The sequence below is a fragment of the Camelus dromedarius genome, chromosome 6, assembly GCF_036321535.1.
Source record: "Camelus dromedarius isolate mCamDro1 chromosome 6, mCamDro1.pat, whole genome shotgun sequence".
Lineage (NCBI taxonomy): Eukaryota > Metazoa > Chordata > Mammalia > Artiodactyla > Camelidae > Camelus > Camelus dromedarius.
The window spans coordinates 8,962,728-8,990,607 of NC_087441.1; the positions used below are offsets into that span (position 1 = coordinate 8,962,728).

The 27,880-nt window shown below is 40.1% G+C and overlaps 1 protein-coding gene and 1 long non-coding RNA gene across 2 annotated transcripts; both read left to right on the forward strand.

Annotated features, from left to right (window-relative positions):
- The first annotated feature begins 14 nt into the window (after positions 1-14).
- On the forward strand, positions 15-26,812 carry LOC116154450 (uncharacterized). The gene is made up of 3 exons (XR_010381205.1): positions 15-263; positions 23,802-23,883; positions 26,528-26,812. It is a non-coding gene; the product is annotated as an uncharacterized LOC116154450 (long non-coding RNA).
- On the forward strand, positions 418-5,658 carry LOC135318458 (uncharacterized). Its single transcript, XM_064487103.1, is given in 4 exon segments — positions 418-466; positions 556-933; positions 936-1,045; positions 1,047-5,658. Coding segments are annotated over 4 exon segments (726 nt in total). The 3' UTR covers positions 1,236-5,658.
- Positions 26,813-27,880: the final 1,068 nt, after the last annotated feature.

Here is a 27,880-nt window from a genome sequence, read left to right on the forward strand (position 1 = left end):
GCCCCCCGCCCCTGTCCCCGCTGGCGGGCCCGGCGCGGCCCGTGGGCAGGCGCTGGGCTCCCTCGAGCATCGCCTGGGGGCCGCTCTGGCCGAGCACCCGCTGCACCGCCTCGTGGCGCGCTCTCCCTCAGACTTATGGCCGCTTCCCGGCTTCTCCTCCGGGTTTATTCCCGGCTGCAGCTGCCGCCTCGAGACACCCATTCACACAGCAACACGCAAACCCATTCTTGCGACTCCAGCGGACCTGAGGAACCCGCACGGAGGTGACTCTTCTCGTCCCGCCCCGACTCTTCCTCTCCCTCCCGCAGCGAGGCGCGTGGTCAAGTTGCAGGGGGCTCTACTGCGGCCCGGGAATGGGGTGGGGTGCCCCGGCCACAGGATAGGGACGGGGCTGCAGGAAGCGGGGCAGACTCCGGGATGGGGGCTGCGGGAGGGGGTCTCGGGGCCCAGCCGACTTCCAGGCCGGGTTTCCAGGTTTTCTGCGGGAAGGAGGGGACAACGGAGCGGTCTGAGTCTCCTCTGGCCCCGACCCATGCCTCCCTCTGTGATGACAAGCCCCGTGGTGGCCAGGTTCTACGTGGGTTGCTGCCTCCTCGGCCCTTTCTTTCTCACTTCTCCGACACTGGCGCTCACATTTCGCTCGCTTTATTTCTCTTCTTTCCCCCGGTAGCTCTCACGGCGGCAAAGGGACCGCCCGCTCCGGTCTCCGGTCCGCGCCTCCCTGCCCTATCCCGCCCGACAGTCCCTGCCGATCCGCTCCTGCGCTCGGCCCTGGCTTTGCCGCGGGGTCTGAGCCCTCCCGCAGTGGGCACAGCCGAAGGGCCGCGGAGAGCGAAGCCTGCCGGGCGGGGACGCTCGGTTTTCCAAGCCCCACTTTCCTTTCATGGGCCATTGGGATGTGTAGTTCTTCCTCTCGCCGGTCTGGCTCCAAGAGGAAACAATTTAGGGACCAAAGAACTACAAATCCCTGCATTCTCCGCGACGAGAGCGGGCGAGGCGAGGTGCTGAGCGTTCTGGTGCTCTTCGGGTAGAGACGGAAACTAACAAAAGGGAATGGTGGGAGACGATTGCGCCTTGTGCGTGTTGGGCACTTCACACATTACACACGTTATTTGTCTAATCTTCACGACAATCCTGCGAGGCACTATTGCATCCAGCTTAGAAAACAGTCAACTACTTGCCAGAGGTCACAAAGCGCCCGAGTGGTAGAAATTAAATTGAACCCAGCGCCCTGAGAATTTCCCTTACTAAGCGCTGCCTCGGTGAGCTGTGTCAAAGGGAGATGAGATTGGTTTATCAAGGAGAGAAAAAGAACTAGAGCCAATTGGGAAGAGATTCCTGTAGTAAAGAGAAAGTGTTGGGGATGGCAATTAAAGTGTGACATGAAATTACAAGGAATTATGAACTAAAGTGATATTTACAAGGGTCCATTCCAAAGCAGTTTAGGGGAATGGGTACGATCTTAATCAGTTGTATTAGAGTGGTTTTAGGTATTGTATGACAGACAAGCATATTATTGGGACAATTAAGTATTTTGTGACTGTACTATTTAGAGAAAAACAACAACTGGCAAGCCTCAGATATTTCAAATGGAAACTCGTATGCTTTCCTATCCTTTAGTTCATGGAATTAGCAGGATGTTACTCAATTTACTGCGAGCACCTTTTCTCCTGGTCCAGTTAATAGACTAAACCCATTGACTTGGTGGCTTTAAAAAAAGACTCCCATTCTTGTTCTCAAGACCAAATTTTCCTGGCAGCATGGTTATGCTTTTTAAAAGTCCTTCTCTGTTAGAGATACATACTAAAGTATTTGCATGTGCTTTAAAATACTCCAGCCCATCCAACTGTCTAAAAACATGAGGCTATAAGATGAAATAATATTGGCAGACTGTTGAAAATTGTTACTGTTGGGTGTTAGATATATCTGTATTAGTTATCTGTTGCAGCAAATTATCACAAACTTTAGCAGCTTAAAACAACACAGATTTATTATTTCACAATTTCTATGGATCAAGTGTCCAGGCACTCGGGGTCCTCTGCTTAAGGTCTCATATCCACCATCAAGATGTTGGCTAGCTGCATTCTCACCTGGAGGCTCAACTGGAAAAGAATCAGCCTCCACTTTGGTCACTGGCAGAATTCATTTCCTTGTAGCCACATGACTGAAGACCTTGGCTTTTTGCTGGCTGTCAACTGGTGACTGCCCTCAGCTCCTAGAGGGCACCTGGAGTTCATTGTCACGTGGGCTTTCCCAACACAGCCACTTATTTCTTCAAGCCATCAAGGAGAGTCTCCAGAACGAGCCTGCTAACAAGATGGAAGCTTATATAACACAAAGTAATCACACAAGAGTGACATCAAATGTGCCACTCTCTACTGGTTAGAAGGCAAGTCACAGGTTTCGCACACACTCAGGGGAGGGGATATTACAAGAATATGAACACTAGGATGAGGGTCAACCTAGAATCTGTCCACCACAGTGTACAAGAAGGACGGTGTTTATGTTTGAAACTTTCTGTAATAATAAGAAATGGATTATATCTTTTAAAATTATCTCTAAATTTCCCATTGCAAGTATGTTTCTAGATAAGCTGATATGATTGTTCACAGCTGTCTTCCTAGGAATTCCTCATTTCTTCCCACTCCATGTTTAATCAGACCTGTGGCAATTAGTATGCTTAGGACACATACTTAGAGAAGTTCACAAGAACCTGGCCTGACAGCCATGGATTTTAGCTCACCACCTAAAACCTACTCTATAAGGTCTGGCAGTGTTGATTCATTCATTTCTTGATTATTTAGAGGCCTAGTTTGTGCTAAGTATTGTTTTTGCAGCAGGGATATAAGGGAATCCAGGACAGAAGTTTATATTTGGGGGCTAGAGGGAGAGGTGGAGAGAAAAAAAATAATAAATGCAGATAAAATGCAAACCAAGAAGGGGAAATAAATGACTAAATGATGAGAAAATATCAGACAGTCACTGCAAGAACAAAAGAACAAAGTAGAATTGTGGGATAGAGAGTGGGGCGAGGTGAGAGACCTCCGTGGAAGAATCATTTGAGCAGAGAACCGAATGGTAAGAAACAGCAAGTGCAAAGATCTCAAGGCATATCAAGCCTGGAAAATTCTACGGGTACTAATTAAACCCAGTCTGGCTGGATGGAGTGAGGGACAGGTTGAAGATAAGAGGTAAGGCTGTGAGGTGACAGGACTGGTAAGGCACCTGGAATTGATGCTCCATGCACTGAAAAGTCACTCAATCTGTGACCACCACTTATTAAGTGTGGAAGGGTCAGAAAGAAAAGTGATATATGGTAGTTGTCCTCAAGAATGTACAGATTCCAAACTTTAATGCTAGAAGGACCTCAGTGCATCTAAAATTATAGACCAAGACATTTGTTTTGTGAATAAGGAAATTGAGGCCCAGAAAAGGAGTAACCTGCTAAAAATTCCTTGAGAAGGCCTAACAGTAACAAATAATTCATAAATGAATCTTTAATTGAAAGAGTATTCTCTGATTTAAAGGTTTATAAAAATGGTAACTAATAATTATAGAGTGTCTGTCATGTGCAAGGCAGCATGATAAAGAAGTTGAATGAGGCAGAGAAGCTACAGTCTAATTCCAAAAACAAGATGGAGACATGAGAAAATAAGTAATGGAAGAAAAATTATATAATATAAATCACCATCATTTCTGGAGTGTCTTCTTGTATTAGGCAATATTCTGGTTCTTTATATATTTAGCTCATTAAGTTCAGGGGACAACCAAACAAAACAAGGATAATTATTCTTCTTTCACTGAGGAGGAAACTGAAGATCAGAGAGGTTAGGTGATTTGCCCAAGGTTTCACAGCTGCTAAGTAATGGAGTCAGGATTGGCAGCCAGGTATGCATGTCTGATTCCAAGTTTTTCTACTCTGGCCCACTACACAATGGAAATAGTATACTGTGTCTGACTAACTGCCAACAGAGTAGGGAAGCATGTCTTGATTTCAGAGGAAAGGGAGATCTCTGAGGCTTAAACTGTAGCAAAGTGGGACTCCAGGACTCTGACAATTTGATTGGATTGCTCAAATCTTTACATGTGCTCAGCACATCTGGGAACATCTTGTGTCAAAACACATAAGATATTTTAAGTAATAAAGTCAGCACTACAAGAAAAAATTGGATGAGGCAGAGAAAAACTTAATCCAAAATGGTCTTGTAATTTTCCCCAGTGACTTTTTCTTGGCTCTTTTAACACTAAAAAATTACTTTTTAGGATTTTTAGAAAAATAGTACATGTGCATTGAAAAAATTGAGTTACAAAAAATTACCTTACACATAAATGTTCAAATTGCCATCATCTTAAGATAACAATCATTAACATTTGTTGACCATCCTTATGTAATTCATTTTGTGCACACATACACATATATCTGTACCATCTAATAAAAACGGAATCATCATGTGTGCTGTTCATCCTGTATGCTTTTTTAAATTGTGGTATTTTTCCCCTTCGTCTCCAACCGCCCCACTCTTTCCCAAGTAACCACTGTTAACAACATAGTATAATCCTTCTTCAGGCTTATATAATTATAAGCAAATGTAGACATACATATATGCAGTCCATATTCCAATACCATCCGAATAACGTCCTTTATAGTTAATTATTCTTCATTCAGCATCCAGCCCAAGATCATACTTGGCACTTAGTCATTTGGTCTCTGGAGTCTCTTTCAGTATGGTACACTCTCACCTCCCTTTTTTTAGTTTCTTGATCTTGACATTTTAGGAGAGTTTAGGCCACTTACTGTGTACAGTGTCACTCAGTTTGGGTTTGTCTGGTGTTTCTTCACAATAAAACCCAGGATAGGGTGCTCATCAGCTTTCAGCCATGTGCACGAAGGCAGCATTGCTGAAATTGCAGATACCTGCCTGGGTCATGCCGGCTGCTGCTTCTTGGCCCGCAGTTCCTCACGTAATTTTGAAGAAGTGAGACCATACTGCTTCCAGCGGCAGGTGCTAGATAAAGCTGAAACGTGCCTCCAGCCCAAGCCAAAACTGATACCCCAAAATATAGACACTTGTTAATTGAGAAGCAAAAGAAGTATGCGCTCAGTTTTAAAGAAGCAAAAATGATGAAGAAGTACAAAAACTCCAAAACTATTTTGTTGACTGCTCGTAAAATGTGCAACAAAACAGTAACCAATTAAATAATGGGAAAAGGAGAAGCTTCCTACGGGCGATGAGAAACAATTCTACCTCCTCAGATTTAACCCCTGCAGGAAGTCACAGGAGACAAGCTCTGAGTTCTGCAAGTCTGGTTCCGATGGCGAGAGCCCAGCTCTTGTTTTCAGAACACCTACATCTGGACAGTCCATATTTGCTGTCCAAGGACGTGAGCAAAACAAAGAAACACTTCTCTTAACTAAAATGCTGCTTAGTCAAAAAGAATTCCAAAAGAATCCAAGTGGATTTCAGAAATTTCTTGTTTCCTCTGTAAAGAATGGATTTTGAGAAATGTCTAATGCTATTTCTGAACTAAAGCTACTCAGTAAAATGACTTGTTTGACTTTTATTTATTCTCTGAATACATGGAAACCAAATCCAAGAACAAAGTTTTCTTGGCATCCTTGGCATTTGTGGGAAATAAAAACCTCATTGGAATGAATAACTGAAACCTGCCCACCTCAAGTGTTGGTTGTGAGATCAAAAAGTATGTGAGAGTGCTTGTAAATAGAAATTCATAAAACAGGTATTACTGGCATTCTTATTATTTTCACTCTTCTCATCAGTTTTCACTACTTATATAATTTTCTTTCAAATGCAAATTGAGGCCTTTATAAGCGTGTCTACTCACTCCAGAGGATTTCTTCTTGGGGTCAGTAGCCTGATTACTAACTCAGAAAACCGGTGTGTCCAAATTCTCCCACAAACATCTGGCATAAAGGTACATTATTGAAATCTGAAGACTATCCCCATTTGGGGTGTAAACGTATCAAGAATATTCTTACGTATAGATGATTCAATAAGCTAGAGTGCAAATATATTTTCTAGAAATTTTTCATTTTTATAACCTTCTGTTGTTCCTGTAATAATATTTCACCCTAAGAGACAGTTTAATTTGTTCTAGTACAGACTTACTTCTGGGTTTAAAATTATTTCAAAATATAACATAGTAACTTATACTTTAGTTATCTTACATCTTTTTTGAAACAACATAGATACAAAGTTTTGTTTTGTTTTTTAATAAGCTAGGATCGTTCTCAACCTTTCTATCTAGCTCATTTAAATCAGTTGAAAAAAAATCAGGTTATGCATTTTTAGTAGGATTATCAGTGAAGTGATGTGTCTTTCTCAGCATCAGGTCAAAAGGTCCATGGTGCTGGTTTGTCACAATATTCGTGATGTTTATGTTGATCACTGGGGTAAAATGGTTCCACCAGATTTTTCCAATACAAAGTTGTTATTTTCCTTTGTAATTAATAAATACAAAGACTGCAAATATCTTGTGCTTTGTCAAACTGTCACCTACTAATTTTAGTATCTATTGATTTCTTAATTCTATCTTCCTTCCTTCCTTCTTACCCCTCCCCCCCATCTCTCTCTTTCTCTCCCTGTCTCACTCTTTTTCCTTCACATCCCTTTCTTGGCATATTATGATAAGAAAGACCTTTCTTTCCTTCCTCATATATTTGTCTATTCACTGGTTCATTTATATTAGTATGACCTCATACATACATTTATTATTCAATCAGTTATAATCTATTGTTATTGATAGTTATTTTGACATTCCAACCATTTCAGGTTTGGCTAGCAAGAGCCCCTTCCTGCTAACTCCTGTGCAATTTGGCATGACCCCATCATGATCTTTGAGCACTTGTTTCCCTAACTGACTCAATCAGATGTTCCAGGCTCCTGTACTTTTCCTGCCCCAGCCCGGCAATCTGGCATTTCTCCAAGGAGTCCTAGTTCCATTCAGTGGAAAATATATTTGTGTTTTCATAGCTCTGTGTATTTCTACCTCTATTAAAACATAGACACTGATATTTATTTTTCTTAATGTTCAAAACCATGTTTTCAAACTGATACATGCAACTCCAGTCAAAAACTACAAGCAATAATGCATGCTTCTCAATTTCCATGTTTGTAGCTCCTTCCTCCCATTATCTTCAACGTATTTCATTTCCTCAAGCCTAGAATCCAAAAAAAAGAAAAGGCTTTGGAATTGCTAACCACCATGAAAAGTAAACCAGCAAACTAAAGTTAAATAATTATTTACAGTTCTTTTTTTTTTTTTTTCATTTTAGAAAAAAGAAAGCATACCTCTTTGCATATTCCCGATGTTGAGGGAAAGCAACAAATATGTCATTCTTAAGGAGAACATTGCTAAGATTTATATCAGAGAATGTTTTGCCTATGTTTTCTTCTAGAAAGTTTATAGTGTCTTGCTTTATATTTAAGTCTTTAAGCCATTCTGAGTTTATCTTTGTGTATGGTGTGAGAGAGTGTTCTAACTTCATTGATTTACATGCTGCTGTCCAGTTTTCCCAACACCACTTGCTGAAGAGACTGTCGTTTCTCCATTGTATATTCTTGCCTCCTTTGTTGAAGATTAGTTGACCATAGGTCTATGGGTTTATTTTCTGGGCTCTCTATTCTGTTCCATTGATCTATATGCCTTTTTTGTGTGTGCCAATACCACACTGTTTTGATTACTGTAGCTCTGCAGTATTGTCTAAATTCTAAGAGGGTTATTCCTCTAGCTTCATTTTTTTTTTTCTTCAGTATTGTTTGGCAATTCTAGATCTTTCATGATTCCATATAAATTTTAGGATTATTTGTTCTAGTTCTGTGAAAAATGTCATGGGTAAATTTGATAGGGATTGCATTAAATCTGTAGATTGCCATGGGCAGTATGTCATTTTAACACTATTGATCCTCCTAACCCAAAAGCATGGGATACCTTTCCATTCCTTTAAGTCATCTTTAATTTCCTTAATCAATGTTTTGTAGTTCTCCATATATAAGTCAGATTTATTCCTAAGTAATTTATAGTTTTGGATGCAATTTTAAAAGGGGTTGTTTCTTTACTTTCGTTTTCTGATATTTCATCGTTGGTGTAAAGAACTGCAACTGATTTATGTATGTTAATCTTGTATCCTGCTACCTTGCCAAATTCTTTCATCAGCTCTGTTAGTTTTTGTGTAGAGCTCTTAGGGTTTTCTATATATATATCATGACATTGACTGATAATTGAATGCTAAAATTTACATTTCTGAGATAATACTCACTTGATCAAAATGTCCTTTTCATATTGCTGGATTTGTATTACTAATATTTTGTGAAGAAATGTCCATCTATGTCCATGAGAGTTCTTGGTTACTGACTTTTTTTTGTCATAGCTCTGCCAGGTTGTGGTTTCAGGAGTCTCCTGACCTCCTAAAAACAAGATGGGAATTGTTTCTTCATCTGTTTTGGGGGGAAGGTTTGGTAGGATTAGTATTATTTATTTATTAAGTGTTTGATAGAATTCACCAGCCAACTATTTAGTTATGGAGCTCTATTTGAGGAAGAGTTTATGGTATCAAATTCAATGTCTTCAGAAGATATTGAACTACTCTTTTTTTTTTTTTTATTTCATCTTGTGTCAGTTTGGGTAACTTGCTTTTTAAGGAATTTTTATGTTTCATTTAAGTTGTTGGATATATTGGCATAAATTTGTTCATAATGCTCTGTCATTACTTAATGTCTATAAGATCATTTATTGTAGATATTGACAGTTTTCTTAATCAGTCTTGCTAGGGTTTTATCAATTTTATTAATTTTTTTCAGAAAGACAAATTTTTGCCTTCTTACTCTGAGCTATTATTTATATTCTGTTTCATTTCTATCTGTTCTTACCTTTATAACTACCTTCTATCTATTTACTTTAGGTTTAATTTGCTCATCTTTTTTCTAGATCCTTAAGGTAGAACCTTAGGTTAATTTTAAACCTTTTTTCTTTTCTAATATAAATATCTAAAACTATAAATTTCCCTCCAAGGATCTCCTTAGCTATATCCCACAGTTTGATATACTGTATCTTCATCATCATAATTCAAAATATCTTCTAATTTTCCTTGTGATTTCTTCTTTTATCCATGGTTTATTTAGAAGTGAGTTGTTAAATTTCTAAATATATTACAGTTACTGGCTTCTTATTTAATTGTTTTGTGAACAGAGACTGTACTCTGTAAGATTTCAATTCTTTTAAGTTTACTGAAACTTGTTTTATTTTCAAGTATATGATTGGTCTGTTATGGTTTCAGATATACTTGCAAAGAATGTGTTTCTGCTCTTCTTAGTGTAGTATTCTTTAAATACCAACTAGGTCAAGGTGGTTGATAATTTTGTCAGGTCTTTCTTTTATACCCTTACTGTTTTCTCTGGTGGTTCTATCAGGTACTGAGAGATAGGTGTTAAAATCTCCAACAATGATTATAGATTCATCTATTTTCCTTTCATTCTGTCAGTTTTTGCTTCATGTTTTTGAAGCCTTGTTATTGGGAGCATATAGATTTATGATTGTTTAATTGTTACATATTCCCAATGAATTGACCATTTTGTTAGTATGTGTTCTCCTTTTCTCTGGTTATATTTCATGTCTTGACATCAATTTTGTATAGTATTAATTTGCCAGCTCAGCTTTCTTATGTGTACTGTTTGCATCGCATATATACTTTCATTATTTGACTTTTAGCCCCTCTGAAACTTTGCACAAAAGTAATTATTTTAAACAGCATGTAGTTAGGTCTTGCTTTTTTATCTGCTCCAGCAATCTGTTTTATTTATTGTTTAATACTTACATTTAATGTAATTATTAATGTGATTGGATTTATGTCCACTGTTTTGTTTTGTATTTGTCTGATTTGATATTTTGATTCTCTGTTACTCCCTTCCTACCATCTTCTGGTTTTATAAAAAAAATTTAATATTCCATTTTAACTCATCAATGGACTTTTCACTTATTTCTCTTTGCCTTATTTTTTAATGGTTTCTCTAGGGATTAAAAATGCGTACTTGTCACAGTTTTTGTATAATATTTGAAATCTTGAAATTCTAGTATAGTTCTATTTCCCTCCATTTTGTACAATTGATGTCATATAACTAAATGTATTACAAACCACACAAATATGGTGAAAGTATCTTTGTTTACTTTCACTTTGCCAGTCTCTTTCTGGCTTTGTCATCTATTGATGAGAGACATCCACATGATAAGATATAGAACAGCACTTTATTAGCAAGGTTGATTGTTGAGGTTTAGGCAAAATATAGGCATCATCAAGAACAGGTGAGAAGAAATACCTGGAATAGAAGAAAGGCATGTTTAATTTACTAGAAACATGTAAATAGAATAAAGTGATAAGTTACACATGAATATTGTCCAGCCCCCATGATGGTTCTGTCCACATGTAAATCCATCACCACAAGAAAAACTTACCATGATCTCCATCTGCTTTTCTCTGACAAATATTTGTTATCCTCCTGGCAAAAGGGAAACTAGGTAATAAAAAGTTCATTTTCTTAGCCTTGGTATCTTAACAGTGAAACCAATCTAACTATCTAGATTAACACAGATGTTCAGTGAGCTTGCGGCAAAGCTTTGAAAAATCTCTCATAGGCTGAAAAAAAGACTATAGAAGAGGAGAACTGAGAAGAGAAAAAGGAGACAAAAGGAGCTCAAGTGATATAAAAAATGTAACACTTGAACCTTAAAAGTTTTGGGCACCCAAGATAAATTTGAGTAATGTTGATGACCTATAGTTTATCTATCTATCCTCAGAGTCTCAGGCATGTGCTATAGATTATGGGGGTGCAGAGATGGGTGAGAACTCTTACATTACATGTAGCAACCAGAAGGTTACTAAGGACAGTCCCATAAGGCAGATAATCACCACAATTTTGGTGCCCAAAACAGAACAAAGGGTCATAGATAAAGGAATAACTAATGTGGAATCTGACACTTGGTCTGGACCTTTAAGCATCCTCAGTTAAAGGGATGAAAAGAAAATTCTAAAACCAAGGCAGAAAGACAACTATCATGGCATTGTTTAAATATTTGGGGGAAATGGTATGCATGAAGAATTATTTTTTTAAATGTATGTGCTATGGGCTGAAGTGTGTCCCCACCCATCGAAATTTATATGTTGAAGTCTTAATCCCCAGGACCTTAGAATGTGACTATATTTGGAGAAAGGGCCTTTAAAGATGGTGGGCCCAAATCCATTTTTACACGCGTTCACAGGGGAAGATCATGGGAAGACACAAAGAGAAGACGGCCATCTATAAGCCAAAGAGCGAGACCTCCAAAGGAACCAACCCTGCTGACACTTTGATCTCAGACTCCTAGCCTCCAGACTGGTGGGGAAATTAGTTTCTATTGTTTAAGCCACCCAGTCTGCAATACTTTGTTACGGTAGCCTTAGCAAACTAACACAATATGGTACCCTTAAAATGATAGCAAAAATCCTGTTTTGACCTATAATATTCAAGCCATATTATCAAGTTTTTTTAAAAAGCAGGCTATGAAACACATGTATAGGATGATCCAATTTTGATAACATCATGCCACTGTAGGCATAAATACAGATAGAAAGATGACAAATGTTACCTCTAATGTTTCGTGTGATTTTAAAAATTTTCTCTGTTAGGCTTTTCTGTACTGGCCCATTGTTTTCATAAGAATGTGAGTGGATGGATTCAAGTTGGAATAAATATATAGAGCAAGAAAAGAATGTAGCTCAGGGCAGAACCTGGGGGAATGCTGATGTTTAAGGAACAGTCGGTGGAAATGAGCAACAGCAGCAAAGAAGATTCCGTCAGAGAGGAAAAGAACCTGGAGTATAATTCCAAAGAAGCCGATGAAGGGCAAGCTCTTGGAAGGAACAGGCACTACCCAGTGTGAAACACTTTGGAGAAGGGCTGCAGGGAGTCTAGCAGGAGAATGCTGCATTTGGAAATTAGGAGGTCGTGCTGTCCTCCAGAACAGTTTGAAGGAGTGGTGAGGCCAGTTTGTCTGTGGAAAGAATGGACAGTGAGGAAGGAATGCAGCAAAATCATGAATAGTGGCAAAAATCACAGACTTTCAGGTAGAGACTCAGACTGTCATCAACAAGCTAGGAATAGCCTGAAAACAAACCTGGGATGTTGAGATGCCAGTTACTCTAGAAACCCAGAGAAGAGTACCTTAGCAACGTGTACCAAGCTGCTAAATAACTGCATGGTGCCTGAGATGTTTTGGACCCATTCTAGTGTGTGATTTGTCAATTAGCCTGTAGTCTTCCCTTCATGGGAAAGATGTTTCTATAAGCCAAAGGCCTTGACAATGAGATCACTTAGTAGCGCCTCTAGAACAGCAAAAGGAATGACAGCAACCAGCATGATTTGTTGTTAGAAAGGCTCCAGATGTCACAAGAAAGTCTTTATAAACTCATCTGATTACTGGGAAACATGCTTTCTTGTCTAGTTTCCCTACCTCTTAGCCAGGTTCCTTGAGATGAGGACACAATAAAAACTAAATAGCCAAAAGAGAAGGCGAGGGAGAAGGAGAGGGCATGTGTTTAGAAAGCATGCCAGGCACTGCTCTTTCGTGGCCCTGGGATGGCATGGCACCAGTGTATGGCAATCATATATAGACACGTATTTGAGTATCATGTGCCAAGCAGCATACTACACACTTTACTTGAATTACTGTATTTAATTTTTATACAATCCCCAAATCCCAGTTAGGTGAGTACTTAACATCCCTTTTTTACTGAGGAAACTGAGGCATAGATAAGTTATGTTATTTGCTTGAGATCACACAAATTATTTGATTTAAGGTAATTTCTCGATCAACAAGGGACACAAAGTGACTTCAGACATTAGAGCAACCTGCATCCTGGGAAAACACACAAGGCACATACAGAGTTATTGGCACCCAGAAGCAGCACATAAATGCTGTGTGAGAGCGGCAGGTGCCTACTCCCGGCTGGGGCACCAGGAAGATTTCTAAAAGGAGGTAGCTTTCAGCTTTGACTTTGAATGGGTAGGAAGAATTTGAGTAAGTGGGGATTCCCTTTACCACAAAATCAAAATGAATCTGTTTTTCTACCTTTCTGTCTTTGTGTTAATCCTTCCTGGCTCTTTTCAAGGAATCTCTAAACAGCAAGGCTTCACTACTATGAACATCTTTTTATTCCCATCATCTCTAATTTCCCTCTGGGCACTGAAATTCCTTAGCAATCGCAGACAGAGGTGGGTGTGCTCAGGTGCTGGGATGCCAAAGCAGGCTTTGATTGCTGAGCAACCGTGGCAAGGATAACCTGGTTTTGGTGACTTCCGTAAAGGACAGAAGCCCACCTGCCTTTGGACAGGCATCTCTGAATGCTGTGTGGACCAGCTTTCAGGGGAGGCACTGTCTGAGGCAACTAGAATTCACCCTGGAGGCATTTCTGAGCACAGCTCTGATCCTCTATGGAGGTGTTCACTGAATTCACCTTCAGTTGTTGTCTGCTAAATAAAATTCTAAAATTCTTTGTCTCTTTAAAGTTGGAGGCTAGAGGGATTGAGTGGTCAATTTCACAGCTGTGAGCAGGTGACGTGAACATTGATGGGAAAGTCCACTCACCTGGACATTCTCCCAGGACTCTCTGGCATCCATCTCTGACCCTGCTTCCCCTAAATGTCTCTAATTGCTCCAGCAGGAAGCAGAAAGATAATTGTTAAAATAATTTTTCTAAATATTAACAAGGCTTTTCACATTGCTCATAATCAAATGCTCACAATTGTGTAACCAGAAGGGAGAGGACATGTTTTTAAAGCGGTTCTTTAAGCAGAGGGTAATTTCTGGATACCTATAGAAAACAAATTAAAAATATTGAAGAAAAATCAGAGAGTCATTTGCTCTTATAAAAAGCAAATTATTTCTTTAGAGAAGAAAAGCTCATTGACGGTTGATAACTCAGTCAGCTGAAAGAAACCTCAACAACTTAAAAAAACTTTCAATGGACAAAAAATTGAAACACTTGATTGCAGTGTCAGTTTCACATTTTTGACCTATAAAAGGATGAAGATGTTTCTATACCTCCTTCAAGTACCCGCAGGTTACAAGGAACTGCCTCTTCTCCACCTCTTCAGAAGAGAAATTTAATTTTAAGAACAGTTACGATTACATAACTTGAAAAGAAAAACCCTTATCTCTAAATTATGATTGTAAAATAAGATACTAAAGTGCTTGCAGCTTTAATTGTTCCTAAGAGTAGGGTGGACCACCACCCACTCACAACCCTTGCTCCCAACCTCCCTAGAATTCATTACATGAACAATGGAAGTACAATCCACTTTGTGTTCCAGATAACGTAATCTAAAAAATGCAGCAAGGATGCCATAGAGCCCAAACAGCTGCATCTCCAAACATTTCCTGTTATTTTCTGTTACTTTAAAATCTGGATCCCGAAGTGTCATTTCTTCTCAGTTTAAAAATAATGCTATTTTTATTATTGTTTCCTATGGAAACCATTTCCCTAGGCATGACAACAGCCATGTCTTAACAGGGAATTATTTATTTAAGCCAGTTGCCCTTGTTGAGCTTTGGATGACACAAACCCATATTTTACCCCAGTAGAATCTGCGAGGCGAATCCCTGCCCACTCTCAGAGGGTCATCTAATGCTCGGTAGCCAAGCTCCCAGCACGGAAACTATTCTGTTCTCCAGGGATCCATTTGAGGAGCTTCGGATCCCCAGCGACTAATGGAAAGTTACAGAAGCTGTGATCAAATTGTCAGAACCCTCCAGATATGCTTGAGGTCAAATGTCCAATATTAAATGGCAGATAAAGAAGTGAGGCTCAGAAGACGCAGAAGCAATTCAGGGAGCCTTGTACAGGAGCAGAAGAACTGAGTGATGCTTGCACAAAAGCAAAAGAACTTTCCCTTTACATGATGCATATGTCTTACAATGTAATATTCTCCTTTAAACATTAAGGAATGGGGGACTTCCATCACACCTATAAATGAGTAGCTTGTCTCAGACTAACTCTTCCACAAAAACAGCTGTAAAAAAAAAAAAAAAAAACCTCCCCTATATTGTGTTGGGATAGGCATGCAATACTATATAGCAATAAAAATGAACAAACTATTGGTAAATGCTCAGCATGGATGAATCTCACAAATACCATGTTAAGTACAGACAGAAGAATACGTACTACACAGCTTCATTTATAGAGTTCACAAATCAGGAAAAACCTGCAGTGACAGCGATCAGAATAACGGTTACATTTGGGAGGGTTTTGGCTGGGGAGGATGCATGAAGGAGGTTTGTGGGTGACAGTATGTTTTCTACCTTTATCTATTCAATCTTTGACTCTGTAAAAGTTCATTGAACTGAGTATCGAAGATATGTGCCCTTTACTGTATGTTGTGCTTCTATTTGAAAAGTATAAAAATATAAAATAGTAAGAAATGATTCTCAGTTCTATTCTCTACAACGTTTTTTTCAAGGAACGTACCTACCCCTACACACTTTTAGTTATTAGATTTTTGCTGGTGACTTAAATCTCTGTCCCAAGGTCCTGTCACCCTGCAGTCCTTCCACAGCCATCCATCTTTACATGATCCATTAACGAGGTGAATGCAGAGTCTCAAACTGAACAAACCTCACCTACCCCTCATTTGGGTTCACGGTGCTCCTCATTTTCAAGTACCTTCTCTGACACCTCTCATTGCCTTGTCTCCCTTGTTCTCTGCAGCATAATGGTAAGTCCTGTCAGTATTTCCTTTGGCTTTTCCTTCAACTGGCTCCCTTCCTCCTTTCCACTGTGTCAGTCAGGTTTCAGAGGCAGGAGATAGAAACTGCTTCAGTTATCTTAAGCAGAATGGGATTTAATACAGGGAATTCAGGCTTAAAGAATTATTAAGGGACAAGAGGAGACTTCTTCAGGCTGACCTCCCGGAATGACCCCCAAAGCAAGACCAGCAAAGTGGATCTCCAGGGGAGTTCTATCTCTGTCACAACCAGGCAGCTGGGCTGCAGGAGGCTGTCACTGGAAGTGTTGAGCTCAAAAACACCTCATCACAACTGCATCCAGATATCAGGGAGCCACCCAGTTGTCTCACAGAGACACTCAAAACTCGTAACATCAGTGACTGGGTACTTCAGAATAAACCCAATCTATGCATGACTTTGCCTGCCTGCAGCAACACCCAAGGTTGTCACACCCCACTCCAGGAAAGTGCATCTAATTGGTAGATGAAAAAGATGGTCTTATGTAGAGATTTTTTTTTTTACTGTCAAGTACATTTTTAAGAAATTAAGCTAACAATTGGAAATCATTAGATTGTCTTTGAAAATTAGAGACGTGTTCCATATGAGAGCAAGGTGGTGCTTTTAAAGGATATAAGTATGTTCTGGAAAGTCTATTCATATGCATATCAATTATACCATTCCAATTTTTGGTCTAGAATAAATCATACTGTTCATGAAGGAAAGCATCTTTTACTAAGTCCCTGCCCCATTTAATTTGCTCAGTTTAACAAAAATCACTTGTTTCATTATAGCCAGCCCTGAGACACCAGATATAACCCCTGTGTGTCCATGCAGGTCATCGGGTTCTTACTGGGTCATACCACATCAATGCCATACATGTCCTTCTCTGACCTGTGGTGGATATTTAGAGCTGCTGCTTGTAGTTTATGTGTCCAGGTGTGATTATAGCTGGAGATTCCATGGATGACTGAGATATAGCTGGCATGTCATTCTGATAGTTTCAACTCTTCCCTTTGGGGGCTGTTTAATTCCTTGGCTCAAAATGTGCCACTCCATTTCTAATTACTGCCAGCCAGATAAGTGTGCCTTCTCTTCTGTCCTGTCCTATAATAATATGCATTATTAAAAGCTGAGTAATTTTCATCATCTTTAAAATATAAATTATAACCCCTTTAGGCCAGCTACCATATGAACTCGAGGCAGGGTTAGTAATGCTGTCTGGATGAATAGTAATAGCTAATATTACTCTAGGACCAGAGCTCTCATCTAGGCAAAAGCGTGAAGTGGGCAAGTTTGGGGGTAGGAGCAAGGGATCTTGGGCTCTGGCAGGTGTAGTCTGGTTCTATCTGAGGACATCTCTTTTTCGGAAGAGTGTGTGTGGCTTTCTCACAGTGCACCTGCCCCAGAGGCAGAGCCAGATCTCCATTTGACCTTGTGAGCAGTGTAAGCCCCTGATGCCTTCTAGGAAGGTGGTGGCCCATCTCATTCCCTGTCCCCAAGGCCTCCTGGGCAGCCCGTCCTCTGTTCTCATGAAGCCACAGGGATCTGTGGCCCTCTTGGGCAAAGATGTTAGAGAATTGGAAAGGAGGAGATATGCTAGATTTTCAAACAGTTTTCCTTGTGCCTCTAAGCTTAAATTACAACTCAGTCTATTTACACATGTAGTAAGACAAGAATAATTAATTTCACTTTTTGTTTTATTAACTACCAATTATATCAAGTTGCACAGACTAAATTCCTTTAAACAATCACTCCCATTTACATCTTGGTTAATTAAATTCCCTCAAATATATAAAACTGCAGTTATAAATTTAATGTATTCAATTTTCTTTTGAACTACTTCAAACGCCTATCCTAAGCTGCAAAGCCTTTCCAAGTACTTAAACAACTGTAATAAATCTGATAAATTAAACCTATAAATACTGTGATTCTCAGTTCACTTAAACATTTCAATATTGTTTATAAATTTAATCAAATTTTTGTACTTAATTTAAATTGCAAGTCTAAAATCAATTACTTAATTACGCATTTTAAATTGGAATCACAAGGGTACTCTGCCTTTGTTCTAAAATGTCCGATTCTCCCATTATAAACAGTGAAATCCCAGTATACCCAGCTTTCTTCAATGATTTCAGATGTATTCCTGAACTACACAAAAGTATGAATATTATGGTTTTATTTATTTCAACAACTCCATGCCTAATTCTAAACTCTCCTAGGGCTGGAAATACAGGTCACTGAGGGAATGACTGCATCACTCCCCAGAACCTGGGTCATCTTCTCAAGGTGTTGGAATCACTTATTGGCCAGGCAGCCGAAAGCCTACATTTGTCAGAGCCTGCATTTTTCCCAGGCAATCTACCTGCACCAGCAGTGGACCTGTGAGCCTTTGTGGTCAGACACCAGGGGACTCCCAGTCCTCACCTTACGGAGGGTGTTAATCTTGAAGCCCTGGCCGCCTGGGGTCAAGTGGTAGCATGACCTAATCTTCCATGTCTTCTTTCGACACCACTGCCCAATGGGGTGTGATGGAAAGCTGCATCCCCACATAGGTTTCAGTTACCTTCTAGAGCCCCTCACTACCTGTCACAATTTGAGTTCTTTTGCTCTTCCTTTATGGCCAGGCCATAACTCTTACAGACATGTAAATGACATCTGGTTGGTTCTGCACGTGTCGTACGGCTCTGTCAGATGACACCGGCCCTGCTGCACCAATGTCCCTTCACATAGCCTTGGCAGAGCCGTCTACTGGGCTGCTGACCTTAGTAATCCAGACTGGAAGTGGCAACCTTCCTCTGTGCTCAAATACATCTCCAAAGTACTGATCTGAAGACACTGAGGTAGGCTTCCCATTGATGGAAGGGACCACGAGGTGATTGGGTAAAAGAATGTAAGTTACAAACATCAATTCTATCAAATGCCAGTCATGTATTCACTCCACAAACATCACTGAGCAGTTATTATAGGCTAGATAGTGATGGACAAGACCCACCACGTTCCTACTGTCACCCCAGTGAGAGAAACCAGATGCCAAGCAAGCAAACCACTGGGCCTCGCAGTAGTGTCTCAGATCCACCCAGCCCTCCTGTGGCTGAGAACTCAAACACCCGCCCCTATCCTCTGGGCATTAGCACGGTGGGGCCCATTGTTTTTGGCAGCACATGCTCTGGTTCCAATAGTCTGCCCTCCAGAGATAGAAGCTTCCACTCTGGCTGGCTCTGTGACCTGGAGCAAGAGAGGAAGAATTCCTTGGACAGCAGTTCCCTCCCCTGTCAGATGGTGTGGTGATAAGTGGGCTCATTCAGGTAAAGCACGTGGCACTGTGCCTAGCACCAAGCATGTGCTTTATAAATGATAGCTACTGCTGTCCTCAGAGATGCATGTTTAATCCCAGGTATGCATCTTTGTCAGCTCAGGCTGCCATGATAGGACACCACCGCTTAGCAACAGAAATGTATCTCTCATAGTTCTGGAGGCTTGGAAGTCTGAGATCAAGGTGCCAGCATGGTCAGGGTCTGGTGCGGGCTCTCTTCCTGGCTTGCTGTTGGCCATCCTCTCGCCGTGTCCTCACATGGTAGAGAGAGAGAGAGAGAGCAAGCTTTGGTCTCTTCCTCTTCTTACAAGGACAATAATCCCATCCTGAGGGTCCCATCCTCATGACCTCATCTAAACCTAATTACCTCCCAAAGACCTCCCCTCCATATAGCATCACAGTGGGGGTTAGGGTCTCAGCCTATGAATCTGGGGGGAAGGGACACAAACATTCAGTTCATAACAGCATATTTCTCTGAGACTTCAGTGGGCTTGGGGTTTTTTTAGCATCTCTTGAAAATGATACAATCCAGAGACCATACCTAGATGAAACTTGAGGAAGCATAGCTGACCATTGCCAAGGGTGTCCTCGATGTGTTATCTCCTTCAGGAAGTGAGCTGGTCACTCGCCATTCGTGCCTTCAGATCCATTCCTCACGTTCCCTGCCTTTCTCCATGCTCCAAAAAGCTCTTGTGAGGTCTATTTTGGCTGATTTCTGATAGGATTTGGCAGTGGGAGACACCAGAGGACATTGGTGGCAGGAAGCAGGGCAGTTTTTCCCTATTCCCTTCATGCTAGGTGCCTGATTCTGCAAGTGGCAACATCCCTCCACAACCACACCTCCTGCCAGGCTGTGTGCCTTCTGCCTAACTCCCAATCTCATTGGGTCTCCCTTTCCCTTCAGGTCCAGGGTCTATACCAGCTTCCCACTGTTATAGTCTCTGGTGCCTCAACCTCCCTTAACCCTGCCCACTCCTCTGTAAACAGTCCCTTCATTAAAGAATCTTTTGTTAAACCACCTGACAGGTTTTCTATCTGCTGCTGGGACCCTGGTTGATAGATGTAATTATAATAAATTTCAACATTTTCCCATGCAACCTACTTCCCTATCAGTCATCTCTTAGTTTAATAAAATATTTTCCATCATTAAAAAAGAAATTCTGGAGAATTTCCATCTGGCACATGCAGCTTTTGCAAGGTCATGATGATAATTGCCTTAAGGGAAATAGTCATTTTTAGTACTACTTGGAAATAAGAATGAGAAATACAGTAAAGGAAATATGATCTTTGCTCATGGCTTGATGTATTTAGAAGTATGATAAATGGGAAATTAGAAGTCAGCACAGGAGTCCAGAATCGAGTTATCAAAAGATCATTTTATTCCTCATTTGCTTTCCCACTTTAAGGCAAAGTACTAATTATCTTTCTATAGGAATCCAACACTTATCCTCAGGCAATATTTAGGGGCTACCACAAGGCATACCCTCATCCCCTCCCCCAAAATCTTGGAAACGAGGGAAATAAAATTACTCTCAGAGAGTTCGACTTTAAATCATTTGTACTGGATCAGAGCAGAGAAAGGCAATCACCTTAAAAATCAAAAAGACCCTTAGAACTGCAAGGAAGCCTTGGCTTTAGCTGGACTGAAAACACTAAACTATCTAAAGCAAAAATACGTTGGTCAGAAGAGGCCAGCCAAAGGAGAATCACAGAAACAGACGTCAGTGGTGTTCAATGAACTACCTTGCAGAGGAACAAGCTTAAATAATTTGAAATGTTCTGACAGCCTTGTAATGAGACAAACACCTCAGCTTATCTTAGCCAGAGACCATTAAATAATCAGTCCTTCTAATACCCTGTGTTTCAACTCTGTGCTCACCAATAAATATTTTTACAGTATTGATTTTCTTATTTCAAAAGTAATATATGTTTATTATAGAAATAATCAGAAAATGTGGGCCAAACCCAGGGATAATGTTAATGTCTCGATATGTTTTCTTCCATGCCATTTTTCACACACATAAATACACAAACATACATATTAACAAAAATCAGAGTGCTTCATCCTTACTGAGGTGTTTTTCAAGTTGCTGTTCGGTGAACATCTTTCTGTGTCAATAAATACACCTCTACTACAGCAGGTTAATGGTTTTAAGGTGGGAAATCCTATAATTTACTTTACCAAGGCTGTATTATTGCACATTTCTGCCATCTCCATCATTTTTCAATTACCAACAGGACTGCAGGAGACATCCTTGTAGCAAATCTTTGGATCTTTAACCATTTCTCTGCACAGATTCCCAAAGGGCATAAACATTCCAAGACATTTGATATATTTTGCCAGATTACTTTCCAGAAAATATTATAATTGTTTCAGGGCTTGGCAATTTTTATAGGTGATAAATCATTAGATTATTATTTTAACTTATATTTTTCTGATTACTAGTGAAGCTGAAATTTTTTTCATGAATTTATTAGACTTTTGAAATTTTTTATGTTCCTATTCATATTCTTCCCCATTTTTTATTCAAGTATCTATTTCTTATTTAATATAGGGCTTTTTACATCAATAGGGATATTAACTTTTATGATATGCATTGCAAATATTTTTCCCAATTTGTTATTTGCCTTTTATTGATATATGATGTTTTGCCTTAAGCTCAGACTCAGTTAGGAATGAATTTTAAGTAACAGAGAACCCAATTCTACTGGCTTAAACAAAGAGGACTTATCGCACATAAAAAGTACTGCATAAAGAAGAAGCTGTTGAAACTTGTTCAAAGGGTTGACGGTGTGAGGGCTCACATTCTTGCCCTCTCTTGGCCTCCTCCTGCTTGTCATCCTAAATGTCACTAAATGGCTGCTGCAGCACTAGCCATCAGGTCTGTGTTATAGGCACAGGAGGAAGGGTAGAGGAAGAGACAGCACCAGCTCACTCTTGCTTATTTCCATTGGCCAGAACTGGTCACATGGCTACTCCCAGCAGCAAGTGAGGGGCAGGTAAGGGTGAAGAGGAAATGAGATTAAGTGAGCCAGTGTGCACTGTCTACCACAGAGCAGTTTTAAGATTTATATAGTCAAAAAGGTCTATATTTAGTTCTTTGGTTTCATGCTTAGAAAATTTTTCCCCAACTAAGGGATGTATTCCAGTAGATAGTCATCTACATTTTCTTTCATTATTTTTATGGTTTCATTGTAACATGAGATAGCAATTAAAGTTTTTTTCCAGATAATTGGCCAGTTGTTCCCAAACCAAAAATGTCCAAAACATTTTTGGACTTACTTCACTGATTTGAAATACTTTAATTGTTTACTAAGCTATTAAATACACTTAAGTCCATTTTGGTACTTCTATTCTGCTCCGTGAATCTTGTTAGCTATTCCTGTGATGGCTAATACTTTAATTAGTATAACTTACCATGCACTTTAACATTTCAGGACAAGTCCCCCCTCATGATACTGCTTTTTCAAAAATGTCTTGATCTTTCTTGAGTGTTTATTATTCAGATGAATTTTGAATCATTTAGTCAGGATTTTTAATGATCCTATTTAGATTTCAACAGGAATTGCTTTAAATTCATAAGCTGAGAATAACTGACAACTTGTACAGGTAAGTTTTCTGAATCAGAGGTGCAGTGTATTCAAGTCTTCTCATGTGTTAGTAAAGTTTTGTGATCATCACATAGTGGGATCTTTTTCCTCTTTGTATTTTACTCAGTTACAGCTAATATACAGGAAAGCTAGAGATTTTTGTAAGATTGATTTTACAGCTGGCCACCTTACTGAACCCTCTAGGCAGTCTACAAGTTCTCCTTACTTATTATTTGTCTACCTTATCTGCCGGATCCTGAAAGAGGGGGTGTCACACTCAGTTTCCTGATTGTCACCTGGCTTCCTGTGATGTGCTTGCCATATTTTTCATTACACAGTGTTAAGCTGGCACTGGGACTCATGAGCCTGACTAAAGTGATTCTTCCCCGAGAGATAAATCCAATCTTGCTCTGCTGACAAAACCAAGTTTCAGAGACAGCAGAGCTGAGCTGGCCACTGTTCTGTGACATAAGCCTTCCTGAAAGTTCTAACATGTCATGAGGGCAGGAATGTCTTCTATCTCTTCTCCATCAGACATTAATTTGACCTCCACTGAGAAACTCCTGCTCAGGAATAATTTAGGGTTCCTAATTCCATTTGGGGGACATATCAAATTTTCAGAAGGGTTCTTATTTATCGTGACAAAATCTACCTAGTCTACTGCTTCCCTGTGTTTCCTGAGAGACTTATGCTTCCTTCTTTAACACTTTACCTCAACGATTTTTTCTTAGATGACATGGTCAAGATTTCCCTCCATCCCAGACACCATCCCTGTCACCTGCTCTGCTCTCTGAGGATGCTTCCTCAGAGATGAACCAGATGTGCTAGAGCAGAACAGGCAGACCCCTCACAGGCAGGCACACAACCTTCACTGTTTCTGCATCACTGCCAACTAAATGGTCCAGGTCTTTTTCACGAGAAGTGCTGTAGGCCAAATCACTCCCATCCTGTACTTGTGTATTTTGGGGAAATTTGATTTATCCCTTTTAATGTTTCTTTTATTTGTTTTTGACTTTTGTTCTAATCTGCCTAAGTAACTTTGAGACATTTCTCTCATTCATTAAATCACTAAACCTTCCTGTTTTGTGCATTTTGTAAATTTAATAGGCATGCCTTCTGCTTCTAGGTCCAAGTTGCCTATGAATACATTGAAATGGCCAGAGCTGAGGAGCGAGACCCATAGCCTGGCCTCAGGTGTTTCCTTCCAGGTGAGATATAAATCAATACTCTTTGGGCATAGATGCTCGCCAGCTTCAAATACATCCCCTTATTCATAAAGTTACGAAAGGAAGGACTATGTTAAAAGTCTACTGAAATAAGAGTGAAATAAGAATACAGTAAATAATGGTTCCATGGGACCCATCAGTGATGTGGTCGGTTATGGTGCAGTGCTACAGTGGACCAGGGCGTACAGAGAGAACGCCAGGACCCAGAATAAGATAAGATTCCTGGAGTGAAATGCACAACGGGCTGGAGGTGGGGTTGGTGGTACGAGGACTCACTGCCAGGCACAACAGGAAGTGTAGCTCAGCTCCTGGCAACTGCCTGGGCCTTGGCTTCCAGAGGGTGTGTGAGTGGGACAGCATGTGGCACAGGTGTGCAGATGTTCGATTATCTGCTAATATAAAACAACTTTATGTTAGGGTGCATTTTTCCAATTCTAGCAAAGAGGTCATAAGTGACAACACCGTGAAAAATCACTCTAGTGACAGCGCGGCAGCCAGAGGAAGAGGGGCTGGGTAGGAGACCTTGAAGGACAGCTTCAGAACTCGAGGAGAGAGAGCAGCAGAGTTTCAGGAGACAGGGAATAGTCAAACCATGCACTTTAATATGTGTTGTAGATCCACTGAGCCGTGTGATAAATGGGGCTCCTGTTGGGCAGAGTTACTGGCCTACCGATGACTGTCTTTGGGTCTGGTGGTGGTCCTGGTCCAATTCACTTTGGCCCGGGCAACTGGGTCATGTGATCATGTGACATGAAACATAGAAACCTCTGCAAGTGGACCTGCCTGAAGCCAAGGCTGTGATCAGCATACAACATACTACTGATTTCTCTAATACGTGCTACCCCCATAACCATAGCACATGGAGTCTTTAAAGAGAAATTACACATAATGTAGAATATATCTAAGCCAACTGGTTGCTCTGCAATCAGGAGTCAAGACAGACCTACTGCTGAATCTGTAATTAGGAGAATTTGAGTGAAGCCCTTCCTGAATACAAGATGATCTGCTACACGACCTCTTAAGGTCACTCCTATTTCCATAGTCATGCAACTCCATGAAAAGCAACCAAATAAGGATAAGTATATAGCAGAGCTTGAAATAGTAAAGCTAATTCTACTGTAAGTCAGTCTATTTTGGTTTCTCAACTATACCAATTCAGACTGTGCTTTGGGGACTGCATTTTTCTTCCTAATTGATTGGAATGAAGTAGATTATTCATGACCATTTTGGCTTCCCCCCCCCCCCCCACTAACAAATAGCTCTCTTTTCTCTTAGAATGTGAAGAATAACTCTAAATTTGACATGGGAAAGTGAGATATTATTTTTGGCACAAGTAGAATTAAAACTTCAACCCCTGGGTGAAATCTGGTCTTCACTATTCCAACTACCCTTCAAGCTCAGACTAACTGCAGAGTGAAGACATTAAATTTTAGACCTGACCTTGCAAATCAAAACTACAATCAGGTATCACCTCACACCAGTCAGAATGGCCATCATTAAAAAGTCCACAAACAATAAACGCTAGAGAAGTTGTGGAGAAAATGGAACCCTCCTACACTGCTGGTGGCAATGTAGTTTGGTGCAGCCATTACGGAAAACAGTACGGAGATTCCTCAAAAGATTAAAAATAGACTTACCATATGATCCAGCAACCCCACTCCTGGGCATATACCCAGAGGGAACTTTAATTCAAAAAGATACATGCACCCCAATGTTCATAGCTGCACTATTTATAATAGCCAAGACATGGAAGCAACCTAAATGTCCATTGACAAATGACTGGATAAAGAAGTTGTGTTATATTTATATAATGGAATACTACTCAGCAATAAAAAGAATAAAATAATGCCATTTGCATTATTGCAGCAACATGGATGGACCTGGAGATTGTAATTCTAAGTGAAGTAAGCCAGAAAGAGAAAGGAAAATACCATATGATATCACTTCTTTGTGGAATCTAAAAAAAAGACACAAATGAACTTATTTACAAAACAGACTCACAGACATGGAAAACAAACTTATGGTTACTAGGCGGGGAAGTGGGTGGGAAGGAATAAGTTGCAAGTTCGAGATTTGCAGATACTAATATATATAAAATAATTAACAGCAAGCTCATGCTGCATAGTGCAGGAAACTATATTCAAAGTCTTGTAGTAAGTTATGGTGAAAAAGAATATGAAAATGAATATATGTATGTTCATGTATGACTGAAGCATTATGCTGTTCACCAGAAACTGACACAACATTGTAAACTGAATATACTTGGATAAAAAGTATATACTAGATCTGCCCTTGAGCTGCAAGGAGAGGCATTGCTCTCTGCCCTCTAAATGAAATAGCCTCATTTCTCCAAACTTAGCTAGAGTCATAGAGTTGGAAGTCAGGTTGAAGGGTAGGTGGGAAGATGGTAGAAACAATCCTAGTGACCAACTAGTTTAGTATTTCTCAAACTGTAGTCCAACATGCACAAGATGCTCCTAAACAATCCGTGGTCAGATTACCTATGGAATCACTGCTTACGGGTTCTCCTCTTAAAGACTCTGAGAAGCTCCGAAGCAAAGCAACCTGTTGTATTTTGTCTGCCAAACTGGTTTGAGCACAACCCCTCACCCCTTTCTTTTTCTAGGTAGCACCTAACAGCTTCTAGAACTGACATGCCATGAAATGTACCTTGAAGACTGCTCATCAATTCACTCCTTCCTCATTTTACAGAGGAGGAAATTGAAACCCATATTAAGAGAGGGTGGAGAAATCTTCCCCTTCCTGGCAGGGCTGGGAACTAGATCCTGGCTTCCAGAAAACTGGTCCAGGCTCTTTCTCTCACCTTGAGAGAGGCATTTAATGGTGGTGGCTTTGATATATCCCCTAGTACATTTTCATTGTCTGGAATTTGAGCTTGTATTTATTTATAGTGCACTCAGCAATGAATCCATCAAATGCTCTGAATGTTTCTAAAAGGGCATTGGGTCCTGTACAGCTGACCTAAATAAAACATTCTGTTTTAAATTGCATGTAATTTACTATATAGTGAATTATTTTATCATGCTATATAATCCCTTTTAAGAGGTTATTACTTTCATATGAAACCATAAAATCAAAAGGGCCAAATCTCAGTAAAATATGTTATTAAAATGAAAGTCTACAACCCAGTGAGAAGTAACCATAGACACTTCTTTTAAATACCAAGAACAATAGTTGGTGAGCCAAAATTATAAAAAAAAAAAAAAGTCCAAAGGCTATGGGTATATTTTTTCAAATAAGGTAAATTCAAGCAGTTTGAGCATGTTAGCACTATTTGGAAACAAAATTTTTCTGACTTATTTTCTGAGTTCCAAAGACATTTTAAATCTATGTGTATCTAACCATTTCTTTAGCCATACAATTTTTTCTGAGAATTCAGACCTGGATACTTTGGGATCTTTCTTAAGATTTTTTTTCTGCCTTAATATATTTGAGGTACAAGATATACTCCCATCAGTTGAGATATTTTAAATTAGCTTCCAGCTTCTGAAAATTAAATACCCATATATGTGTCCAAAGCCAGTAGTGGCCCACGTGATACATTTTTGTGAACCAGGAAAAGCTCCCCCACTGGGGGCACTGGAGCTCTGCGCTAGGGCACAAGTCTCCGTGAGTAGACCGCAGGCTGGCTCCCAGTCCCACCTGTCCCCATAGCTGGAGGCCCTCGTGCAAATGAACAAGTTGTACAAATAAAGTAGGGGTCCTGTCTGCTCCCCTCCCTCTCCTCCAGCCCTCACCCCTGTAGGGCTGCACTGACTCCCAGCTGCAGACCCAGCCTTCATCCTGACCTGAATCAGGCTATATTTACGCACCTTGGGCCTCTCAACTCATCTTGCTGACTTAGCACCAGAGTCGGGCTGACTCAATCTCACTGCTCTGGGTCTGATAGCTGGGCTCCTGAACATGGTCCCTTTTTGGTGCCCACACTATTTTAACTGGGTTTGTGCCTTGCAATGGC